At 39.9% G+C, this 25,202-nt stretch overlaps 2 protein-coding genes across 5 annotated transcripts in view; one reads left to right on the forward strand and one right to left on the reverse strand.

The window, feature by feature from the left end:
* The window catches only part of LOC119903464 (protein FAM184A-like), a 64,879-nt gene extending 47,805 nt beyond the window's left edge, over positions 1–17,074 (reverse strand). For 2 of the 4 annotated variants that reach the window (XM_038719703.1, XM_038719679.1), the window contains exons 1-8: positions 16,727–17,074; positions 8,116–8,193; positions 6,279–6,413; positions 5,986–6,084; positions 2,311–2,517; positions 1,667–1,840; positions 1,274–1,435; positions 544–679 (exon numbers count right to left, since the gene is read on the reverse strand). In XM_038719703.1, coding sequence (XP_038575631.1) covers positions 544–679; positions 1,274–1,435; positions 1,667–1,840; positions 2,311–2,517; positions 5,986–6,084; positions 6,279–6,413; positions 8,116–8,193; positions 16,727–16,891 — 1,156 coding nt within the window. In that variant the 5' untranslated portion in view covers positions 16,892–17,074. The remainder of the gene's footprint in view (positions 1–543; positions 680–1,273; positions 1,436–1,666; positions 1,841–2,310; positions 2,518–5,985; positions 6,085–6,278; positions 6,414–8,115; positions 8,194–16,726) is intronic. The other 2 variants (XM_038719688.1, XM_038719696.1) reach the window with 2 other exon arrangements.
* Positions 17,075–23,573: 6,499 nt separating this feature from the next.
* LOC119903497 (potassium voltage-gated channel subfamily H member 8-like) overlaps positions 23,574–25,202 on the forward strand; it is a 42,997-nt gene continuing 41,368 nt past the window's right edge. The window contains 1 exon segment of the mRNA XM_038719720.1: positions 23,574–23,989. Coding sequence (XP_038575648.1) covers positions 23,914–23,989 — 76 coding nt within the window. The 5' untranslated portion in view covers positions 23,574–23,913.

The raw sequence follows: 25,202 nt of genomic DNA on the forward strand, positions 1-25,202 counted from the left end.
CAGCTACAGGAGAGGAAATCAGGCTTTTGCAAATGTACAGATTCACAATGACTGATATTAATAAAACAGAACCATGTGTATGTATAAATCTGACCTTTCGTCATTTCATTGGTGAATCTACACAGTTTTAAGGTATGTGGCTCCTGGTGTAGGTAGTTATCCCTTTCAAAAATGTGGCTACATACACGTAGTTTCTTGATACTTATGTTTGGGTCAATTTGCAATTAGCCACGGGAGTTTCTCTTGGCAGTAAATGCCAACTGCACGCGGTGTTCCTTTTCCAGTTTATTTTTGCAGTTTGGTAAAATAAAGACATTCTCATATTCGTCTCACATTACATCTGATAAATGTAAGATCTGTAGAATGCTGTAGGACTCTCCTTGCCCCAAATGACATCTCAGTTCTTACCTGAGACTATTTTTTCTGAATCTCTACGATTAAGTGATGACTAAAATGTTATCGTGAATATTATAAAACATGAGAATAAGCCCCATGCTGAATTCCCTTTAACAGATGTGGAAAACAGGAAGAAGCACATCTTACTGGCTTTATGGAGGATTTCAGTTGCCTGCTGTTGAACTCGTTCCCTGCTGCCCTCTAGTTCATACTCTGTGTCCTTCAGCTGCATCACCCAGATCTCTCCATCCTGGATGGCTTCTTCCAGCTGCTTGTGTAGATTCTGCAGCACACGCAGAAACACACAGATGTACAATTACACCACAGCAATCCAACATTTGGTATTTTAAAACCCAGCCGTATTTCTCCCACCACAGCCTAGAGTCACATAAACCTATCCAGCTATTCACACTATATATATTTGCCTGCAGGACCATCAGTGCACACCACATTAAGTTTCTAACCACTCTGAGATTCTCGAATACATTGTTTGCCCTGAGGCTTTTACTTTTTTCTCTGTTTTCTGCAACAGTTTTTCATCCAATTTAGCCCACTTTCCTACCCAAATGTACCCAAAAGAAGACTATCGTACTGCGTGTGCTTTGTTGGGAATGCTGCAAATACAAGAAGAAATGGGTAGTTCGAATAAGCAGCAGCACCATGGCTTAGCACTGTTTTCATGTGGTTACAAAAAATCACTGTTGTATACATGTTTGGTGAATCAGATGTTGAATGTTCTTATTTTGGTCTTTTTCATTTTAATTCAAATTTAACAGTGTGAATATTTGTCCTAAAAAGAAGTGCATGATGTTCAGCCACTTATTCATCTAGCAATACACACACACACACACACACACACACACACACACACACACACCTTGATAGTTCCCTCTGCATTGGCCAGTGATGTCTGCAGTCTGTTGGTCTTGTCTCGGTTCTCTCTGGCCTCCTCCTGTGCTTTCTGAACCTCACTCCTCAGCTTGGACAGCGAGCGCTGAAGCGCTGCTTCCTGAGCCTGGAATTCCTTACGAAGCTCAACCTGCACATGGGCAGAGGATCACATTCAGTCATGAAGACATTATATATGGCTGCAAAAACACTAGGCAGCTCTGATAAACCCACTGGATGCTATAGTAGTTCTCTCAGGGGTTGGTGCAGACTGAAACAGAGCTAAAAGGAGAGTGAACATTGTACAAACATGACTCCAAATGAATGCTAATGTTGATAAAAGGCAGCTTTCTTGTTTTTTGTTTCTATGTTGTTGTTTTACCTCAGTCCTTTTCCAGGCCAGCAGGTTCTCAGTGGTGAGCTGGTGTGTTCTCCTCATGGCCTCCAGCTCCCTCTCATAATACTCCTGAGCCTTGCCCAGCTTGGCCTCGTATTCTTCCACCAGACGGACCTTATCCTTCGTCAGCTCCTCCACCCTCTCCATTAATGCATCCACCTACACAGGAAGACGCATAAATGAAGAGCGAGTCTTTTTTCCGATTTGAATGTTTTTGATAGTGACTCAAAACTGCCAAAATACATTAAGAGATCTTTGGAATACCAACTGCAAACATATAGTTATTTATTGTTTTTTAAAAGATTAGTCTTTGGTAAATATGCTATATTAGATAGTTAACAGTTGAGAAGAAAAGAAAAATGGGATTAAAAGAAGGGGATGACATGCAACAAAGGTCCATTGCCAGATTATTACCACTGCAGGTTTATGTACTCATAAGCCAACTACACCAACAACAACCCTATTTTGTTTTTTGATTTTCATGCTATTATAAATCTCCAAAACAGCAATTACCCCAACAAGTAACTTGCTGAATAAACTCTCCACAAAGCCAAAGATAACATGCTTCAATCCAAAAATGCCTTCCAAAACACATCTATCTTCCTTCCTCTCTCTCACTCTTGGCCCACCTCTTGTCTATGGAGCTCGGCCAGTTTCTCCTGGTCTTCGGTGGAGGTGGCGCTCTGGTTCTGCTGGTTGTTGAGGAGTTCCTCCACCTCCTGGCGGTGGGCGGCCCTCAGCTCCTCCAGCGCTCGCCGTTTATCCGCCTCAAACTGGGCCTGAGCCTGGCTGAACGCCCGCAGCTTCTCCTCAAAATCCCGACGCATCTCCTCCACCTATTGAAACCACGAAACATATCCTATTCCGTTTGATCGTTTGTGTGTTGCTGCCAATCCTGTCTCTACCTGTGCCAAGCTAAACGCTCACAGCGTCTCTTGAAAATCCCTCTGGAATAAATGAAAAAGTGCATAATATTTAGTTCTATTATGCTTTCAGCTTACTTTATTATTGTTATTTCTCTCAGTGCCAAAACGAATGCTTACAGCTACTCTACACCTCAGAGTGTTGAAACGGCTGCAACAAAGAAACGTGTCCGTGTTTGCTGTTATATCAAAAGATCTGACAGACGTGAGGTCGAAAAAATACACAAAAATGTAACATGAGATGTGATGGCATGTGATGCCAGCAGACTCGTTCAGGTTGGTAAAGAAGCATCTCTTTGGTCAAGCTGAAGGTGGACAGTGTGAAGGCAGTGGCAGAGAGGAAGACGAGAGACCAGACCAACGCTAACTTACACCAATCCCAATATAGATGAACTGATGATGAACTGAGCTCATTCAGCCACCAGCTCATCACTAAATCTAAAAACACTCCTGGTGTTCATTTATGCCCACTGCCATCAGACTCTACAAAGCCGGTGTGTATGACATTATGTCATATGGCGACATGACACATGACATGATATAATATGATGCATGCAATCATGTTTGATTGATATTTAGTTATGCTACATCTTTTTACATTCTACATGGTTTTATCGTAACTTTATATACATTTCTGCACTTAACACTTTCTTTAACAATTCACGTGACATTGTGCCACGCAGCGTTTCATTTTAGCGTGTACCTGCAATCTTGGAAGCAAGGATCATACACTGAACAAAATTATAAACACAACATTTTTGTTTTTGCCCCCATTCATCATGAGCTGAACTCAAAGATCTACGACTTTCTCTATGAATACAAATGCGCAGTTCCATCACACAGCTAATTGCGACAGATGTCGCAAGTTTTGAGGGAGCGTGCAATTGGCATGTTGACTGCAGGAAATGTCCATCAGAGAGGTTGCCAGTGAATTGAATGTTCATTTCTCTACCATAAGCCGTCTCCAAAGGCGTTTCAGAGAATTTGGCAGTACATCCAACCGGCCTCACAACTGCAGACCACGTGTAACCACAACAGCCCAGGACCTGCACATCTAGCATATTCACCTCCAAGATCGTCTGAGACCAGCCACCTGGACAGCTGCTGCAGCAATCAGTTTGCATAACCGAAGAATTTCTGCACAAACTGTCAGGAAAGGTCTCAGGGAAGCTCATCTGCATGCTCGTCGTCCTCATCGGGGTCTCGACCTGACTGCAACTTCGCACAGCCGTTGAAGAGGAGTGGACCAACATTCCACAGGCCACAATCAACAACCTGATCAACTCTATGCGAAGGAGACCCCCCCCCAATACAGTTTTTCGAGTGGCCTTTTATTTATGGGGAGCCTAAGGCACACCTGTGCAATACCCACGCTATCCGATTAATATCTTGATATGCCACATATGGATGATGTCGGCAAAGGAGAAGTGCTCACCAACACAGATTTTGACAGATTTATGAACAATATTTGAGAGAAATAGGCCTATTGTGTGCATACAGAAAGATCTTTGAGTTCAGCTCATGATGAATGGGGGCAAAAACAAAAGTGTTGCGTTTATAATTTTGTTCAATATATAAAAGAGGAGTCCAGCATCACCGAGATCCAAACTGGCTGATGGTGTGCCACTCCTGTTCCAGTGGCATTTACAGATTCACTGTTGGTTTTGGTAAACCCTGCTGTTCCACTGGCTCATGGCACTTGGTACAATAAATTGGAGTAGTCGTGTAGACCTCCATAAAAAATTGGTGTGATAAGTGCTAATCTAATCTAATCTCATTTCCTTTTGTATTGTACACATTATGATGATCTAAGAGAATCTTTGTTTCTGGAAGTTACACGACAAATCCCTGAAATATTTTGGTATGCTGATAATCAAAAATTAGTATGCTTGTTTAACTATGATGTATTTAAGTTTGCAAACTTTGTATCAAAGGCTTGGAAAAGAAGGCAAGCTAGTTTGTTTAACTAGATTTAATTTTGTCCTGTGTAGGATTATGGGCTTAGATGGGTGGTTATTTGAGTAAAGGCGAATACATCTGTTTATGAATATATACTTTTAGTACTATTACTATTATTATTCCGTTTCTAACTCTTGTCTCTATTTGGTTAGCAATGTATATGATGTACTCTGGACCTGGCTATCTTGTATATTAATTTTTTTTATTTCTGTATATTAATGTTGGTGTCTTGTAAGCCCATGTGGGCTGGGCGTATTCATATGCATGACACAATAATAAAGCTTCATTCATTCATTCTAAAATTCTGGAATCACAGCTCCCTTTTATTTTTAATCATTGTAGACAAATACCCATGGGAAGCAAAGGAGGGGTATATTTAGAATCTATCAAATTCATGTGTGTAAAGATATCCTTCAGATATCCTTATAAAAAAAATATTTATATAATTCAAAGATATTTTTATATTATCTGCCAAGAATATCTTTAAACATTTGACAGTGATTTGATGATTATGATGTCACTGGTCATTTTGCTAAATATATCCCTCATTTCCTTCCTTCCTTCCTTGGGTATTTATTTATTTATTAAGACCTGTAGTTGGTCGAAATGTTGCTCAAAAAATTAAGTGACTCATTTTCCACTGGCAGATACCCCTTCTCACAGGCATATACAGATTCTTACTGACATATGCCACTGCTTATTATGATATGCTGCTGCTGAGTACACCCAAAATGTCTCTGGTGCAACTTACAAATGGCTTGTCAGTCATGCTTCACTGACATGAATGCCACTGGTATTCACAAAGCTCTTCATAGATGTAGCCACTTCATTTTCCACTCAAAGTGCAACAGATTAATGCATTTACCTTTAAAATGTACATGTTTTTCTTTTTCTACCACTTTTTTCCAGTTACCTTGTAAAAATAATGTTATACTGGAAAATAACCACTCACTATAGGCAGCCTACACTGATGAAGTTAGCAGGGCTGAACACAGCTACATATTCAACCCTGTACTAGTATAGCGCGTTGAGCAAAGTTTGACCATTAACACTAGCTATATGCTAATGAACATTATGTCAAAATATTTATTTATTGTTACAAAAGTAGTATATACATCATGTGTTAGGCATACCGTACCACAGCGACATCACATACCAGTTAAGAATCATCCTAAAGCCAGTGGAAACAAGTGGCATGCCAAGAGTTGCATACTAGTACTGATAAACGCGATGCAGCCCAACTGAGTAGACAATATTTTATGGGGCAAAATATTTTAATAAATGCTTTGTCAGGTTTAAACAGGGTCAGGGAATAACAATTTATCTCCACCCTTCCAGTACAACAAGAGCATAATCTTTTAACAAGCTGTCTGATTAAATTTATTTGTGTGTGTGTGTGTGTGTGTGTGTGTAAAGCTTTACCTCTCTGCTCATAGAAACCACTCTCTGTGTGTGTTGGGCCTCGGTGCAGAGCTGGGAATCCTCCATTCTCTGTCTGTACATCTCAAACTCTGCTAAAGCCTGAAACAAAACATTATTATTTTAGCATGATTTTATATTACATTATAGCAACTGTAATACATTACACAAAAGTATTGTCATGCATCCATGGCTATATTACATCACATGATTGTACATCACACAGCTCAATTCAGATTAAACTAACACAACCAAACTACATGAAGCCCTGGTGGCACCCAGCAGCAGTGAATGACCTGTCTCTTCATGTGTTCATGGAGTTCGACAGATTCTTCCAGACTGGCCAGCCGCCGCCTCAGGTCGGCCTCGTCCGCCATCTTACTCTTGTACTGCATGATCTTGTCTCTGGTTTCTGTCACAATGTGTTGGACCTGAGCAGGAGAGAAATTATAAAAACAGTCAACAGCCTAAAAGCTGCAGATGTACTTTTAACACTCGACTCACAGTTTGGTCTCATAAATGACCTTTGAGTTGACATGTAGAGCCAGTTTGGCAATTATATGTGACATCAAAACTGTTCCAAAACCCACGTACAGAGTAGGTGAAAATAAGAGCCAAAGTGAGAAATGTAGAAATAAATAAAACTAGGAGCCAGCACAACACTGCTGCCTCCAAGAAATGGTTCTTGGCAGGGGGAGAAAAGTCCCACACTTGAAAGAAACACAAATTAAATTAACACTAAAGCTTCTCTCTGAAAGCAATGCGGAGGAAATTAACAACATTTAAACCAGTTTCATATCAGCTTAGGTCTTGTCCTTAAATGAACTTTGGAGATCAGGGTTTATAATGTAGAGCCAGACTGAACCAGTCAAGAAGATATACTGTATAATAAATGAAAAAGCATTAGAATACACAAACTGCTCTGTTTTGAAATTGTTCCTGAAAGAATTCTTGATATAGAGTATTGTGTGTTGTCGGCTTGTAGCAATCAAGGACCATTACAGAGATGATGTTAGTGACTGATAATTTGGTTATGAAGTGGACAGGCAGGAAGAGCTTCTCTCAAGCGGAAACTTATAATCCTGTAAGGGAAGTAAAAAGTCACATGTGCAAATACACAGCAGCTCTAATATGTTGCTGCAAATGTAAAGGAATAGTTTGACCTTTCGATAAAAAGGCGCTTCTCTTTGTGCAGAAAGTTGGAATAGACCATCGATACCACTCTCCTGTCTGTCTGTTAAGTATGAAGCTACAGCCGGGTGTTGGTATGAAAATGATGTGAATCCTTTGCTGTCACCTTCACAGTCACCAGATCTAAACCCAACAATTTGAAGTGATGTGTTAAACAGAGCCCTCCGCCACCACCATCAAAACACAAAATGAGGAAATATCTTTTGGATAAATGGTGTTCATCTCTCCAGAAAAAGGATCCAAAAACCAAAAGAGAATCTATGCCAAGGAGCACTGGATCTGTTCTCAAGGCTTGTTTTGAAAAAAACATCTTACTAACACAGTTCATGTTGGTTTTTCATTTCTATTGACAGCCATCTGCACCCACTGCTTTCAAGTACAGTAGCTCTAAAGTGAATAAATCAGCTGAAAGAGCAGTGCTTCACACCTGTAAACCATTGTAGAAAACAGATGCTGGTAAGACATCACTTAATCTTTACTCGACCTTAATGGCTTTACTGCCTTAATTTAGTGACACTGTGTTTTTTCTGTGCAATTAAGATAAGCAATCTGTCATGAAAGTGAAACTGTCAAGCAGCATGAATAAACTTTTTGTGGGATTCTGAGAGATCGATGTGAGAGTGCCTTGCCCCTAAATATGACAAAAACATTGCTGCACCCTTCACAGAGTGGCATTGACCTGCTCCCTGCAGACGGGCGGCAGACAGCTAAAATGCGGTCAGCCTTGACACCAAAATTGCAGACTGACACATGATTGCTGCTCCTCTCCTCCCACTGCAGCGCTCCGCCAGTCACTAAAATACTGAAGAGGAGAGGAAAACACCTCACTCAGGAGAACAACACTTTCTCCACTGAAGCTAATAAAATAGATAATAAGTGACCTTATCCACATGCGACTGTGCCCTATATAATCATGTGTTTGGTGCTCTGTTGTCTCCATACCTCGTCCTCGTGGGCGTCCTTCAGAGACTCAATTTCTTCCTCATGTTCGTCGTTCTTGGTGTTGAGAGCATAAATTACCTGGAGACAGGAAGAGAAACAGACAACAGAATGAGGAAGGGATAGAAAGTGTTTATTAACTACTTCAATATCAAATCAACAGTGAAGATTAAAGCTCAGCTCTGCATGCAGAGTGCAACACAAGCAACATCAACAGCAGGAAAGGAGAGAAATGGGTTTTGTGCTTTGATTAAAAACAGTATTACTCACGGACAGAGTTGTGTATTTACAGCAGTTGATGTGCAGTTTGTGTCCAAAACTATTTGTTGAAAAATTTTCTTTACTCATGTATGTTTCATAAAGAAAGCCAAGACAGGCTATGCTTTTTGTAAACAGCCTGACTCAGGTGAACCTAATCTAACCTAACCATCACGCACAACAAAGAAGATAAGGACTGAAAGATGAAGGTCTGATGAAGGTCTAAGCTTTCAGCAACAAAGACCTTTATCTAAGCACAGCTCTGCCAAAAGCTTAGATAATAAATTTGGTGCAAAGACAAGTGTGCAGATGTTTTGATCTTCTCACTAAACACAAAAATTGGCTAAAATCCTCCAATAACTTCACCCAAAAGTCCTGTCCACAAACAAGCCTAAGTGAAAATACCTTGTCAGCCATGCTTGCGCTCTCTCCCAGAAATATAAGCAAGTTTTATTTGTGCTGGAGGTAAATTATATGCAGGAGCTTTCAAAAAAACTCCAGCTTCAGCAAATTGAAGCCCCAAGTGAGCAGCTAATATTCACGGTCAGCTGAATAACAGCCGCTGGCATCAGAACTAGAAGCTGCACATTTTGTTTCACTTACAGGTGAGGTGACAAGTTTATATACAAACATCAGTATGTCATGGTAATTATCCTCCATAACACAAAATGACACAGTCATGTAATTACACCCTTTTGACATTTAAACACTACTTGGATCAACATCCAAGTCATAATCACAGCATGGCTTTTTAAAATTTAACTGAAAGCTCCATTGTACCTGGCTTGTCACAGCTGTAATACATCTGCACCTCCTGATTCGATCCTGATAAGCAATAAAATTTCTTATCAATATTGGGAAAATTATTTCAACTGCATTTCCCAGCTCCAGTATGATATATCACTCCCATTTTAGAAATCAGTTTAGTTCAGTACAACCAGTAGCTGAAGCTGTGATAGGCCTGAGGTGGAACGCATGAAGGGAGAGCAATCCCGCTTTAAGAACTAAAAGTCTCAGTATGCTTCATACAAGCTAGTTCGTCCAACCACATATAGAGACCAAGCGGGAAGCTTCCTGTCTGCAATATGAAGCGAATGCGGAAGTCCCTGGAACCTGCATTCTATTGAAAATCCAGCAGGGGGCGACTCTTCTGGTTGCAAATAGAAGTCCGGCTCAATTAGAAATAATGGGAAAATGACCCTAATTCTCAGCTGAATAATTACCCCAGTAAACACTTTCCTGATGAGTTTATGGTCTCAGTCTTCTTCAATACAAAATGATGTTCATTTAGTAAATTATGGTCCCATTTATTTTAAAATAGACCACAAAGCAGAGTATGTTTCAGGGAGGGATTATATATGATTGACAAGTCGTTACCATGGCAACCTGTCAATCAGGCTAGAGCCGACTCGTACCCACGCCACTGTGTAAATTTAACCAGCGCCGCTGAAAAAGCTTATTGGGAGTTGGCTGTTTACTTTCTCTGGTGAGTACATTTAGTTTTAAGGCTGTAGTTCGCTCGACAAAGTTATCAGCCCTCTTAAATGACAGTTAACGTGAGTTACAGTTGCACCTAGCTAAGAACGCTAGCTAGCTCCGCACACGGCCGTTAGCTCCGCCATATCGTCACTTCCGGGTACTTCCTGGTTGCAAAAACTCTACATGGCGGCGCCTTATCGGCCACACTCGATGCTTCAAAACGGCAGTCCACAAACCAACAGGTGACATCACGATGACTACGTCCATTTCTTATATACAGTCTATGCTAGAGACAAAAGTGTTTATTGTTGTTCTGAATGGCTGCATTTGGAGGCAGGGCGAAAAACCTGCTCTCATAGAAAGTCGTCATGACTTACATGACTCCATACAATTATGGATAAAGATGCACACTTTTGGTCTCCTTAAAGACACTCATGGTGGTGCACTCAGTTGTTCACGCACTAAGTGACAGAAGCAGTTATTTGAACAACAAAAAACAGAGAGTTTAGGAGAGAAGAGTGATTGTCAGATCTATCTGTTTCTGAAGGTTAAAAATAATTTTCACAGCCACCCCAATTCTGCTTTTAAATTACATGCTCTTTGTTTGAAGCATACTGAGGCCTTAAAGCTATTATTATGATCATAAATGAGAGCTAGTGACTGAAATAATGACAAGGCATCTTTACAGCTAACTGATGACTATGACACTAAAGACAGTTGGGCTGTGGCACATAATCTTAAGCCAGAGTTTAGTTTATCTTGATTTAAGAACCTGATTAGTAGAACCAATAATTTATCCTGCTAACAATCAACTATTGGTTGGATTGCCATAAAATGTGTGTGTACAGAAGTATTGGCTCCCCAGAGGATGAATCCTAATGACGTCGGTGATCCCCTGACTTTCTCTCTGTGCCACCATGAGGTTGACATCTGTGATTTTAAGAGAAAAGCCTCAACAACTACTGGATGGACTGCGTTGTTTGACAAGCTGAGAGGAAAAAATTAATTGTCATGATGATGGCAATGAAGGAATATCCCACTCAGTCTGGGAGTCAATGATGATAGATCTCAGCAGCCTTTTCCTTTAACCTGTGATTCCTTTAATTTGAAGATGAAAGTGTAACAACATAATTGATTTTTGCTTGTGTTTGTGGTGATTTGCCTCTTGACAATCACTCACAGGATGTTTTTATTTACCAGAACATCGCTAGTGTTACCTCAACAGTTTGTTAGTCATACTGCTGGCAGTGAAATAAGTCAGAGTATGGTAGGTGTTAGCCTCCTGTTCTGCTTGAGTCTGAGCCTTTGATTCCCAGCAGTAAGTCAGCCATGGAAATGTTCCTTCAATTATACATGATCATTTTAACAACGCTGGTGTGCCTGCTGCTTTCATCTCTCTCTCCTCTCCCTTTTTTCTTTTATCTCTCCCCCTTTTTGTTCTTTATCTTCTCTAGTCTGTATCTCCATCTCCCAGGAATAAGGATACCTCACATTACTATTTGGGTCTCCAGTTGAACACCAAAGCTTGCTTCCCGTAACTAATCACAAAGCAATTATTGTCTGTGTCTTAAAAATCTGCTGTTGTAAAGAAATTCAGTGATGAAAACATATTTGTTGATAAAATAATGTTATAGACTTACTGTTTTGAAATTTCTCTAAAATATCTGTATATCACGACACTAAAAGATATGTGTTGTTTCTAACATGCGTAGTATGAGTATGAGTAGTGCTGATGCAATTAGTTGATTAATCAATAATAAAAAGTAATATTTTTTATTATCAATTAATTGTCTAAGACATTTATCAAGGAAACATGTCAAACATTCTTAGGTTCAAGCGTCTTAATTGTTCTGCTTTTGTAAATATATGTATTGTGTATATGTGTTTTGAACTGTTGATCGGACAATTTCAAAACATCACTTTTGGTTCTGGGGAGCTGATTTTCTCTATTTATGATATTTGTGAATGAAAGATTAATTGATTTCTCAAAAACAATTAAAAGATTAATCAACAATACAACAGATATTTGTCCCTAGTCCTAGCTATATCTTTATTCAGTGCATTATAATGTCATGTCTCAGGTGGAGACTGGTTGAATGTGGGACAGAAAGACCCCAAAAAGAGGAAGACAGAGAAAGGTCAATCTGTGACGATTCTATCAAGATCGTGATCTAAGGTGTCTTCAATCTACTCTTCAGCGGACTCGTATAGAACACAGTATTTAATGTCATTTTACTTCTGTTTCCAAACTTCACATAACCTCCATGACTAGCTGATCAACGCTAAGTGACTAACTATTGAGTAAACAATACAATTGAGATGAAAATCTTTTAGCTTCTCTTTACAACTTAAACTTCAACTTTAGTCACCATTTTGAAACCTGTGTAGCATCTTTAATGCAATTAAGATCTTCTCATTAGTGTTGCCTACATCTGATATGACAGATGTGAAACTACTGATTAGGCCTATATTGTATATTTATTATACAATCGTTTAACCTGAAGCACAGCTGACTCTGATTTTAATCCTAGCATTTGATGGGAAGTTTTAATGTCCTGTGATTTAAAAACCCTGTCAGCGGCTTTTCCACTCGGACAACAATGACAATCAGGAAGAATTCCTTTGAACATACAATAATTAGAATTTTCTTGACATTAAAATGCCAACTTTAAAACACAAATCAATAACTTAATGCACATTGTTGATGAAAGGTTAACAGCAAGGACTGTGACACTACTGAGCTAATTTCATTGCTGTAAAATGTGGAGGTGGATATTTATTGGCATCTGTCATCCAGATATATGCAGCCTGACAAGCCATGAAAAGGTCACTAACATTCTCATCAGCAGACAACTAAAAGCATCCAGCCATCATAAATGTGGCAGTTCTTTAACTATACTCCACCACATAGGTGAATACACTTTCAATATAGGTGACATATAGATGTCTTCAACCATTTACTGTATCTTCATCTGTATGTAGCCGTTTTGATGCTGTAGTACAACAGCATCTGTATGTCTGTTTGCATGTAATTTTCCTCCCGTCTTTATCATCCAACAGAGCACCGCCCCGCCAGCAAGCAAACACATGAAAGTGAAGCAGAGCGTGCATGTGTCTCGATATGACAGCTTTTATAATAAAAGATAACGAAGAGAGTGACAGCAAAAAGCATCTCCCTCTCTTTTCTGCTGATGGTTTCACAGGAACGTTTTCAGGCCCGAGGCTCCAATCAAACCAAGCCAGGAGACAACACAACAGCCGACAGCTACTCAATCAATGTTGGAAACCCAGCTGACACCGACACGACAGTCATCACTTCTTCTCACCATGAGTCTTCAAGGTGTACCGCAGTTTTTTTTGCTCTATTGGCATCTCGATTGGAATGAGGAGGGTGAAAACTACAATATGCTACCTTAAAAAGCATATGGTTTCCCCGAGCTTCTTCTTTTCACATGACCTGTAGGAGAGCAGACAGAAACTGACAGGCAACCTCTTGTGTGTGCAAAACTACCGTAAAACCTCTTTAAAGGATTTCACGGTGGACAGTTTAGTGCACAAAGTACTTCAATACCAGATCCCATACAATGCTGGTCTGTCAATCCACTACTTCAGTCCAGACTAATATAGCTTTTAGATGGATTGCCATTAAATTTTGTACAGATACTCATGTTTCCCAGAAGATGAATCCTAACCACTTTGGTGATCTCCTTACTTTTACTCTAGCACTAGCAAAAAGTTTAATTGTTTTATAGGTAATTTTGGAAAACACTGACACCCATAATACCCCCCAGCCCATCCCTGCAGTGATCAAAGTGGTTCACACTTCTGGGAAACCAAAAACTGCTTGTTGGCGTTTTTCGTGTTGTTTGTCCTACTATGCAAAGTTATAAAGTGATGGGGTTTTTCAAGCTTTTTTATGCTTTTCAGATGGACAATGATGATGCCAAGCAGAATAGATGCAGGGCTTCCATGCAGCTATACAACCGTACTTATTAAAAAATCATTATCTAATGGGTAGAGGGATCAATAATAATATCAAAGATGTGTTATCATGCAACCCTGGTCACCAGAATGAGATAAATTCTTTACAATCATGACAATTCTCTTGCGTTGAACATAAAAAAAAAAAAGATAATACAGATAAAGATTAAGGTAATCTCATTAAAAACGTATCATCAGAGTCAATTCATCTTGTGTTCTTCCCAACCAGTAGGCTAGTGTATTGATCAAGCAAATCAAACTGCACTCTATCTACCATTACATGGGTGGACTAATGACTGACCAATAGAAAATGTCCATCAAAAGGCCAATTACCAACTGGATTTGCAGTTATTTAGAGTCATTTTATCATCACGTCAAATATAGATCTGCTCTGTGAAGAAAGAATGCGTAATGATGGTGAAAAATTACAATAGGGCACCCAGGAGGGACGTTTCTGAGGCTAAAGGACATTTTGTACAGTCGATCACTATTGATGAACTACAGAATAAAGGAGGTTGTGAATGTCTGGAGTAGAACAACTGCAGCTTTTGGCTCCAACAAAACCTTGCGCTCTGTTCTCATCATTTTCAGAGGATTACCATCATATTCACTAATTAAAGGATGAATTGAAATCTTATTCTCGGCGGTGCTGTAGTCTTAACGGGATCCCTGGACATTGGAGCTTTTAGTCTGCTGTTTTCTTTTACCAGAGAAGCCATGAAGTGGCAACACAGTCTCTGTTACCAATTAGCCTAGCTGAAGAAAACAGTGTGTTTAGTTTGTCCTCGCAGTCATGGTGTGAAAAGCACTTTGCATCTGTTCATTCTTTCTTTTTGTGCTGCTCCGGCGCTCCAAGGACACTCAGCACACACCTTCCTCCCTGAGCATCCCAACCTCAGACACAAACACAGCAGGCGAGAACAAGGGCACATACTGAGTCTCTCTGATAGAGAAAATACAAATAATGTTGTCTGTGATGCTCAGAAAAGAGTATCACATCAGCCAATGGAGATGGCAGAGGATATGAGCCAAACACACAGCTGTTGTGATTTTTGTACCACAAATGTTAGTGTGTCCCTGAATGTATGCAAGTTTATCATCAATTAAGTTCATTTAAATTTCAAATATGTGGTCAACGTTACAAAATGAACACCTTATAAATCACATGGAACGTGTTTGGATACGTGAGGTCCCGCTAGTTTATCAAGAGCTGTCAACGTCCACTGTCAAACAGCTGCACAGTGCAATTGAAGTGACAGGAATAAACTACAGAGAGCCTAAGTCCCTCCACTTCCAGTGGACCACCGCGGGACCTTATTTCGGAATAAATATGCACCGTAGTCCACGGCGAGAGAGAAGAATTTGTTGGTGGAACGTGGAAGGGCATCAACCCAGCAGCAGGACCAGTATCTGCTCCTTTGTGAGGGGAGGAACCGGAGCCAGAGCCCTACAAAATAACCTCCAGCGGGCTAATGATGTGCATGTTTGTGACCAAACACTCCTGGATGACAAAGGCAGTGATGCCATTGACTGGCCATCATGTTCCACAGACCTGAATCTAACTGAGAACCTCTTGGACGTTCTTTATTGAATCTTTTAGAATCGATAATTGTGGCTTCCAATCATCCATCCATACAATTTATACCCCCTGCTTATTCTGTTCAGGCTCATGAAATACATGAGCATACACCGGACAGCTTGTCAGGTCCATCACAGGACTGACACACACGAACAGACAAACGGCAGTCAATCTGGAGTTCACTTCACCTGCATTTCTTTGCTTCGAGGAACAGAAAAATCCTCTTAAACATGAGGAGAAGGTACTTACTCCACACAGAGAAGTCACAGTGAACCTACTGGATCAACAACACATTCTTGGGCTGCCTGTAAAGTGTTAAATCTGTTGTTTGTGGACATTAATTCCACCGCCATTGTCTTGCCAAGCTCTCCACCACTTCAGATAATCTTAATCAACCACTGACACAGCTGCATTGTAATCCTGCATATCCAAATTTTGTGTGTATTTGTACAGCTTTTCCTACTATACACAGTGTCTAATTCTGTACTGGGATAGTATCACCATGCCTGTTATATAAAATCTTCTGTCCTCTACTCCCTGCTTTTGTCTCCCCTTGTGCAGCATGATCGTAGAAACTGCTTTATTTACATTTTATCCACCCTTCCACTTAGACAAAAGCCAATGGAGGGTGTAAACGTAGCTGCCACCTTAAATTTTCTACTACAGAACGACATAGTATCCCTGTGTACACTGGATTCAGGTGGACTACAAAGAAGCAGCTCTGCCAAAACCCCTGCATCCCTCCAAGATTATATAACTTCCCTAAGCCCTTCAGTGGCAATGGCAGCCCTGTGGTGGCAGAAAAACATGCACAGGTTAAAACGGCGGTGTGGCAGAGGGTACATTTACAGCAGCAAAAAATTCCTCAAGGCATCTGGAGTGTTATCGCTCATGAAATACAACCTGAGTACAGTAAATACCAGCCTGCACAGAGTAGTGAGCACAGCATAATAGGTCAATACAAACTCTTTTTAGGTAAATCTAAACAGAAATCACTTGCTGAACACAACTGATAAATAACCAGCACTAACTACTAATGTAGCCTTTAATGGTAACCTATGAACCCTGCAGGGATGCAGAGCAGTGACATATCTCCAAAGCTGCTACAAAACAGCAACACAACACCAACATCAAACCTCCTGACCTGCACCAAATCCCATGTATAAAACACCATAAAATACCACCACATTCTTCTATATCAGCATGCTTACAAATACCACCCATCCCACACCATCACAGTCCACTACAGCACCACTACATCCACATCCCAGACCTGCTCTCAATGACTTCCTGCGACACTCATTCACACCAACACACCTTGGTGAGTTGTGCTATCTTCTTGCTCATCTTCAGATGCAGGTCTTGACTGTATTCCAGCGTCAAACTCCCGTCGTAAAACATGCTGGACGTTGGTGAGGGGGTATATTTGGTGCTGCTAGTCGAGATGTTGTACGGAGGCTGCCAGCCTGCCCCCGTCGCCATTTTCGCGGGGAATAAAGCCCCAAACACGTCGCTTTGAATTTAAATAAAATGGAGCTGGTGCACGTTAAATCCTCCCATTGTTGTGTTTGTGGTTAATCTTCCGTTTCGGTGATGGAGAGAAAGACGGGGGAACAGGCAGGGACAGCGGGGCGCGAGACCGTCCCGCCGTCGCACGCATCCGCAACGGGCGCGAGCGCTCGGAATGAGAGAGAGAGAGAGAGAGAGAGAGAGAGAGAGAGAGAGAGAGGCAGAGACGCGCACCAGATGCTCAGCCAATGGCGCTCCCGTTCAACGCGCGCTCCCGATCAATTGGTTTACGCTTTAATGCAGCTTTCTGTGACAGCGTTATGTGGCTGTTGAAGTGTTTCATTGAAGACAGATGACAGCGGAAATGTTGATGAACACCAGCACAGAGCCCGTTATGTTTTCACCGCGAGCTGCATGACGACACCTTCAGGGCTGTCAAAAATATGGAAGTTTGGAAACTGATAAATAGTTAATGTTGTGAGCTATTATGAAGAGAGTTAAGCCTTTTATTAATGCGAGCAGGCTGCTGTTTTATATATATTATTAGTATTTATAACAAATATTATTGTTGGGTAGGCTATTTTATTCCATTTTATTTTGTTTAATTTTTAACTGTCTGATGTTATTTGCCTCATTACCAGCCCTTAAACGTTGTCACTTTGTTTCTAAAACTACTCTATAAATAAGATTTATTATTATTATTATTATTATTAGTAGTAGTAGTAGTAGTAGTAGTAGTAGTAGTAGTATAAGAAATTATGGTTTTAACCGGAAGAAAGTTTAAATAGGCTATTTTGTTAAAGTATAGTTGCTTTGTGGTCATAGCTTTTTTTTATTATATGGCCCACCTATGTCTGTTCATAGAACACAGTTTTTATTTATGTATTTTGCATGTTTCTACTTTCTCTTAAACCCTGAAAGCTTTATAAATTAATAAACAGGGTTGTCAGGATGCTGCAAACATATACATGTGACAGGCTTGGTATGGACATCAGGTCAACCAAGAGGATTTTTCGGGTTGTTTTATTTAAGGTGAATGTAAATGAGAAAACAAATCAGAAAATATTAAACAAAATGCTGTGTAACAATAATCTTTTCCTCCCTATCTCATCCTTGCTGTAATGGATGTTCTGATTTATTAATAAACACTACACTGTTTCCCAGAGTCTGTAATCAGTTAATTGTTCTGTTTCCCCCCCTTTTTTTCAACCAAGCAATGCAATTGAAACTTACAGAAAAAAAAACATGCTGCAACAGAAGGAAAATGTAGCTCTTGTATTAACAGTGACACTTCTGGGGAAATGCTCCTGGTCTTCATTCAGACTTTTATGCATTACGTCACTCTAGAGATGCTGAAGCTGGAACTGATCCTGCACCGACATCTGCTGGTGACATAGATGAACTGCAAAAGAATTATTAAAGGATCAGTTCATCGAATCTACAAACAACATGTGGAATCAGTAAAGTGCAGATCTCAGCCAGGTGTGTCTGGGGCCATGTGGGTGGGGAACAGGACAGGCTGTGTATGCATGAGAGAAGGGGAAATAAGGGGAGAAAGTTTTATTTTATGGTGTAGTAAGTTTTCTTATATAGATGTATGCAAAGTTTTTTTGCATATTATAGTCTTTCTTTAAAATGCATATAGTAATGCAGTGGTATAGTAATCCAGCCTCCTGGGTTCGCCTAAACTTAATAAGAAACATAAAAAACATGAAAAATTCAAATTTTTATTTATATTGAATATTTTGTTGGAATACAGCACACGTAAAAAAAAAAAAAACCTCCCAACTTCCCCCTCCCCTCCCAAACAAACAATTGTCCCTTATAGTCAAGATGGCAGCGAAGATAACAAAAATGGACATTTATACCATCTAGTATCATGCCTGTCACACTGTGGGCGTGTCTGCTCTCCTCTGCTCTGTTTAGTTAGTTTCAGTCAGTTTTGTTATTTTTAGTCTTTTCTGTATCTGTCATTTAGTCTGTGTTTTGGGTTTCAGGCCTGTCACTTTTTAGTTCTGTTCTGTTGAGTTTAGTTCACTGTGAGTTTGGTATCTGTTATTTAGTCTGGGTTATTATTCACCTAGTTATTATCTGTCAGCTAGTGTTTACTGGTGTTTGGTGTTGTCCTTATTTCCGTTCAGATCCTTGTTGAGTGTTGTCCTGGTTCCTGGTTAGCTCTGTCTCTGTTCCCTACCCTGGTCTGTGTAACAGTTGGTCCATGTTTTCTGTTTTGGAGTTTTGTTCCTTGTCTTGTGTTCTCTGTTTAGCCTTGTGTATTTCATTGTTCATTCGCAGGTTCTGTTAAGCTCACTTTGTACCTGTCTGTCATGTATCTTAGATTTAGCTCTGCATTTTGGTTCGGTGTTTAGTGTCCAGTAACCTAGGTTATGTCTGTTCTCCCAGTTATCACTCTGCTTGCCTGCCTCTCTGTTTTCCCCTGCTGTCTCTCTGTCTCATTAGCCCTGATCCCGGTCACCTGTGTTGCTCCTGCCCTGCTTGTTAGTCCCTGTGTAGATATATTTGGTGTTTCTGTTCATTCCCTGTCCGGTCATTGTAGCTTGTTTATTGCTCTGTCTCATGTCGTGTAGTTTTGCTCTGTTCTGTGTTCTGCCCTGCCTGTCCTGGATCTGTACTCTGTTTGGATTTCTGTTGGATTACCTTGTTTAATTTGGACTCGTTTATTTTTGGTTTACCTGGAATAAGCCACTCTGTAGTAAGTGCGCTTGCCTTTTGTTTAATTAAATCTTTGAACTTCATCTGCTGAATCTGTGTCCTGCATTTGGGTCCACCAACCTTTGCAACCACATATTCATGACAGTGCCTAGCTTTAGTGGATCATAAAATATAGGTAATTAGTTTTTTTTTTTTAATTTGTGATATTAGGGTGGGTCCAGTAGTATGCGAGATTAGATGCTGACCGATACAGCCGCACACACATGCATGACCCGAAAATTAAGTAAAGGTTTGGTGCATATATAAAAAAAAAAAAAAGTGAAAATAAAAACTCAGCTTTGGACAAAACCTATAACTTCTGGGCTTTCATGGGTACTCTTCTAATAAACCCTGTGGCAAGACTGTTGTGTCAACTGCTGTTTCCAAGGCTTTTGGGGTATTTATTTTAACCTTTTCTGCAAGTGTGTGCATCATCAGGCTCACTTATCAATTAAAAAAGCAAAATCATGTGATCACAAGGTCCACTTACAAAAAAATCATACTGCCTATGGAAAACATTTTATCACTTACTTCTGGTGGTGCCCAGGCATGTACATATAGTTTTTGGTTTATGAAACTTGTTTTGATAGCCTATATAAGTCTCTGAGATTCCCTTTGTTTGTGGTGCATATAGCATAGAAAAACTGCATTTGAAAAATTCCACCATGTATTTGGAACAATGTCCCCGATAATGTTGATAATCCACAAACTTCAGTTTTCTTCAAAAGTATTTTAATACAAAGATGTAGTCCCTATGAAAATTTTCAGCGCTCTTAGATAGCTATGTCAAAGCCTGGGCAAATTAAACCACTTAATGTAAACCAGATAGCACAGCTGTATGTAAGTGTATGGCTCTGAACAACTTCAATGTATACTCCATCAATGAATCAAGTGTGTACAGCCATGCTAACAGCTCTGAGAGGCTGCACAATGACCATGTTAACATGGTAAGCAGGTAAATTGTTCATGTTCACCATGTTTGTTTATTGTGTCAGCATGCCAATATTTGCGTATTAGCAATGAACACGGTATAGCTTGATGGTCATGCAATTAGTTTTGCAGGTATTTAGTCATAAACCACAGGACTGATCAAGCTCTTAACCAAGGTTATTAGGGTTCACCCTCTGTGGACCATGAATATCAAACTTAATTGCGAACTATCCAATATTTCAGCCTGGATCAAATTGTTAGACTGACTGACCAACATCACCATCCCTAAAGACACATCACTAATGTTGCAAAAACGAATCGTCTCTTGTCTAACTCTTAATTTTACAACTGATTTTATATTACTTTGAGCCAAATTTCGATCTAGACAGCCACTTCAAATTTTGATAATGTCTCTGCAAAGTAAGCTTTAAATGAAGCGAAATATTGTATTCAGTGCATACTTTTAGATTTGGTCACAGAATATAATGGGCCATCCATTTGCATCAAACACTTGTATAATAGTGGATGTGCATCCTGAATGGTTAAGACTAAAATCATGTGAGTATGTCATATTATTGACACCTCAGGGGAATATGTTTTCTTCAGTTTCTTCTGTCTGTCTTGGTCTATCAATGAATATTTTAGCAAAAGAGCAATGTAAGTAAAGCATACTTTTAAGTCAAGACTAAAAAGTTGATGAAGGCATCAGACTACTGAATGAATACATTTTTTGAAAGCTTTATAAACAATTTCCCAAGTTTCAATGTAGCAAAAACCTTGAAATGCATCTGTATTGTAGTATGTAGTTATATAGCTATCCTACAGTTTATTTAGATCTTGCTCAATACTGGACTAGCACTGACGGTGCCAAAAAATGAGTGTGTTCCTTGGAAATCCAGCAATAATACCAAATAATATTAATAATGTGAGGAGTGTTGTTTTGACTGGGGGTGTCTCTGCTGGAAGGAGCAAACATCTCATACACACCAAGACCCATTCCCCAATTCCTATGATGATTCCCCTCATGTTTCAGTCCTGAAAAACATACTGTATTATATTTTAGTGCAGCACTGTAATGTATTATGAAATACTTTATTTAGACCAGTAGCTAAATTCATATGTTTCTCTCAAGTTGGATGTAAAGTATTTTCAGGCATTGGCTGACAAATTATCTCCTCTTGTCCCTTTGGATGCCACAGTTGCAAATAAAAGAAAGGATCCAAGGCAGCACGATAGCATCAGCAGGCTCTTGTTTTTTTGTTTCCTTATATAAATCATGTTCATTCCACTTACTTCCCCTCCATATGTTCCCCAAGGCCATCCCCCTGCAGTGGCTCTGGTCTGACCATGAGGACCAAGTGACATTACTCACTATTGCCCCTAACAACACTATAAAAGTCGCTTCACTTGAGCTTCATAACCTGTAGAAGGCACTGTTGGCTTACTAATACTCCTCATTGTCTGTACCTCAGTGTTAGTGAATAGGACCGTGTGGTCATGGTTTGTCTTTTAACATCATGACCAAAGTGCATAAATCCTATTTTGTTAGAACTACCAGTCATTTGCCCCTGCACATGGTCCACTGCAACCCTTTTGCCACTCCTCCTTCATCCTCCTTGTATGGCCTCATTTGATTGACACCAATGGTTTAGCGAGGAGCTCACCACTGAACGTGTTTCACTGCCAGGTGTGGATGGCTTAACTTAGCTTAGTTTTATCTGCAGATTCTAGCCCTGGGCTTCCGGTCCTTTTCCTACAGTGAGCCTGCTTTTCTAGAAGCAGTGATCTCTCTCTGTTTTACAAGCTTGAATTAATTGTTGACTCAATTGCATTGATTTCTTTTACTAAATTCATATTTTTTTGACAGTGGTGGTTAATCTTAAACAAACCAGACGCCTGTAGCAAAAATCTCTAAATAACCTGGAATTATCTGTTGTGGAATAAATACGAAGCATCTTAAAAACAAATGTCCTGCAATCAAAATAATAAATTATAGCAGTATCTGCAGCTAAATGTACTTTAAGTATCAAGTGAAGAAGCACTCAACAGGCAGCAGAATAGCCCCTGTCAGACTGTTATGTCATATTTCTGGATTCTTATTACTGAGGCTTTACTGTGAATGCAGTATTTTAATATAACTTTTCATGGTAAAGATATGTTTTAGTACTTTACGTACTTTTGGGTAGTTTAATCCGTAACAAAGCATCATATTTTATAAGATGATCATGTTTGTCTTAATCTGCAAAGTATCAACTAACTACAGATGTAACATACATGTAGTGGAGGACAAAGTACTATGTTTCCCTTTAAAATGCAGTTAAGTAGACATATATTTACTTTCCACTGCTGGCAATCCTGAGGCCTCAGGATTTTCAGTGTGGAAACATATGTGCTCAATGTTTTTCTAACCAATTTTTGTGCTTGAATGACTCGTGACAGCTTGAAGAGACAGACATCAGCATATGTAAAATAAGCGTTTTCCTCCAATTCACAGTGAACTTACAAGTCCAAGTAGCTGCAGACAGCCTCAGCATGTGGTTTAAAATTGGCACCCTTTTCTCCAGTTTGTACTGTCAGTTTTGCATAAAAGCATTCTGCCAACTACTATAGTGTATGCATAATGTAAAATGTAAAATCTGAATTACATCGCTTACAAAATAGCACATGTAAATTTCACTTGTGAAAAAATCACATATACATAATAATAAATCCACAAAGAGAAATGTTTGAATCATTTGTCCATTCTTACTAAATTATTCAGATTGCAGCTCCAACTGTGAAGCAGATTGTGCTGGAGATTTTAAATTATAGGTAAGTAATACCCCGAATAAATACAATAGAACACTTTCATTTAACCTGCCTGAAACAGGCATTCACCAGGACATGAAAGGAGGAGAGTTGACTAGAGACTGAATTTCAAAGAGAGGTTGGTGTGCTGGCAGAGGAAAGAGAGAAAAAAGGAAAGAGCGAATGGACAGAGAAAGAGAGAAACAAGTGTTTGTGTAAGAGAGAAAGAGAGAGGGAAAAGGAGGAGGAGAGGATAACATTGCAGTAGGCTATACCCGTGCGTAAATGTGACCATCCTCGCTGTGGTTCCTCCATCCCTCCATCCATCCATCACCCTCTCCCCTCCAGCCGCTCTTCTCTCCTCCTCTTAGCCGTTGATCACCTGCACGGTGGTCAGTGGTCAGTTTTGGACCGTGGAGTCCCGCTTGTCTCGGCTCGGCGCCCTCCTCCAGGGGTTGGGAGGAGCGCCGGGGGGCACGTCCAGGTTCCTGCCGGGCTTCGTGTCCACCGCCGCCGAGAGCCATGGCTCGGAGCGGCGGGAGAGACGCGGCTCGACACGCTCTCGGATGCCGGTGATGCGGGGTCTGATCGCGCCACAAAACACCTTCTTGGATACTATCGCCACCCGTTTCGATGGGACCCGTGAGTACATTTCTCATCTGTGAAAAAGCACTAATCCCGTAATTATATGGTGCGCAATGGATGTTTCAAGCAGTTTATTTACTCTGAACTGTTCACTAATTCAGATTACTGAACAATATTTAAACTCTGAGAATACAAAGTCCTCCAAAGTGCTTAATGAGGATTGAGGACACTTGAAGACACAAAGAGACCATAAGCATGCTGATACTTTTATTAACGACTAATGTAATAATAACATTAAGAATACATGAAGCACCTACCTGAGCACCCATGTTTAAAGATGAACTAACCACATGGTTCTTATAGAGCCAGATGCAAAAATAAATAACATAGGCTACTTTTGTTATAGGCTATGCACAAGAAATGCAGATGGTGTGAAGTCAACCAAGACATTCATTGGATTTGATTTTGCATGGTTTAGATGACATACATCTTCCTTATTCAAAATGTGGGCACCACTTTTACAAAGCATGTGTGGTTTGCTGACTGTGTCTACACATTGAGCTGTAATGTACTGACTCACTGTTAATTAATGCTATGATTCAGTGTTTTAATTACCATTCAAAGGCAGTGGTTTGAGTTACCAACAAAAGGTTGCAAATCAATTCATTGTGAAATATATATGCCACAGCCTTTACTCTAGATTTCATACTTCCGTTGTCATGGCCAGCTAGGGTCAAAAATGAGCTGCCAGGTCCCTCTTAACCCCCCACGCCTCCCACTTTCTGTGTCGTGTGCACAGTTTTTTTGTGCTGGAATACAAACTTGATTTGCTATTAAATCAGGAATTTGCACAATATAAACACAAAACTTCCTGAAATTAGATTTTGAATCTGGCGCTACAGGAAGAAAACATTTCAAACCGTTACATCAGCTACTAAAGACAACACAGATCCATTCATAAAGTAAATGTGGCACCTGAACTACATTAAAAATCACACAGAGCAGGAGGTTCATTACATTATTTAATTACACTGTCACAGTTAAATAGATTTTTATCCAACCTATAATTATTATTCAGACATTTTCAAACAAAATGTATTGCAAAACACTACACATCAGTCTGTGCATTAAGCCCATATAAACCTATACAGAAATCACTGTCAATCAATATGCAAACTGCAGTTATAGCTTAACACTGTTACATAAGAGTCCTAAAGGTCCTGAAGGCGCAAAGTAACAGGCAAGAATGTGCAACAAACGGAGGTATGAA

Source organism: Micropterus salmoides, unplaced genomic scaffold (assembly GCF_014851395.1).
Source record: "Micropterus salmoides isolate LMB-PRFRI ecotype aquatic unplaced genomic scaffold, ASM1485139v1 Ms_hic_scaffold_1, whole genome shotgun sequence".
NCBI classification, from domain to species: Eukaryota; Metazoa; Chordata; class Actinopteri; order Centrarchiformes; family Centrarchidae; genus Micropterus; species Micropterus salmoides.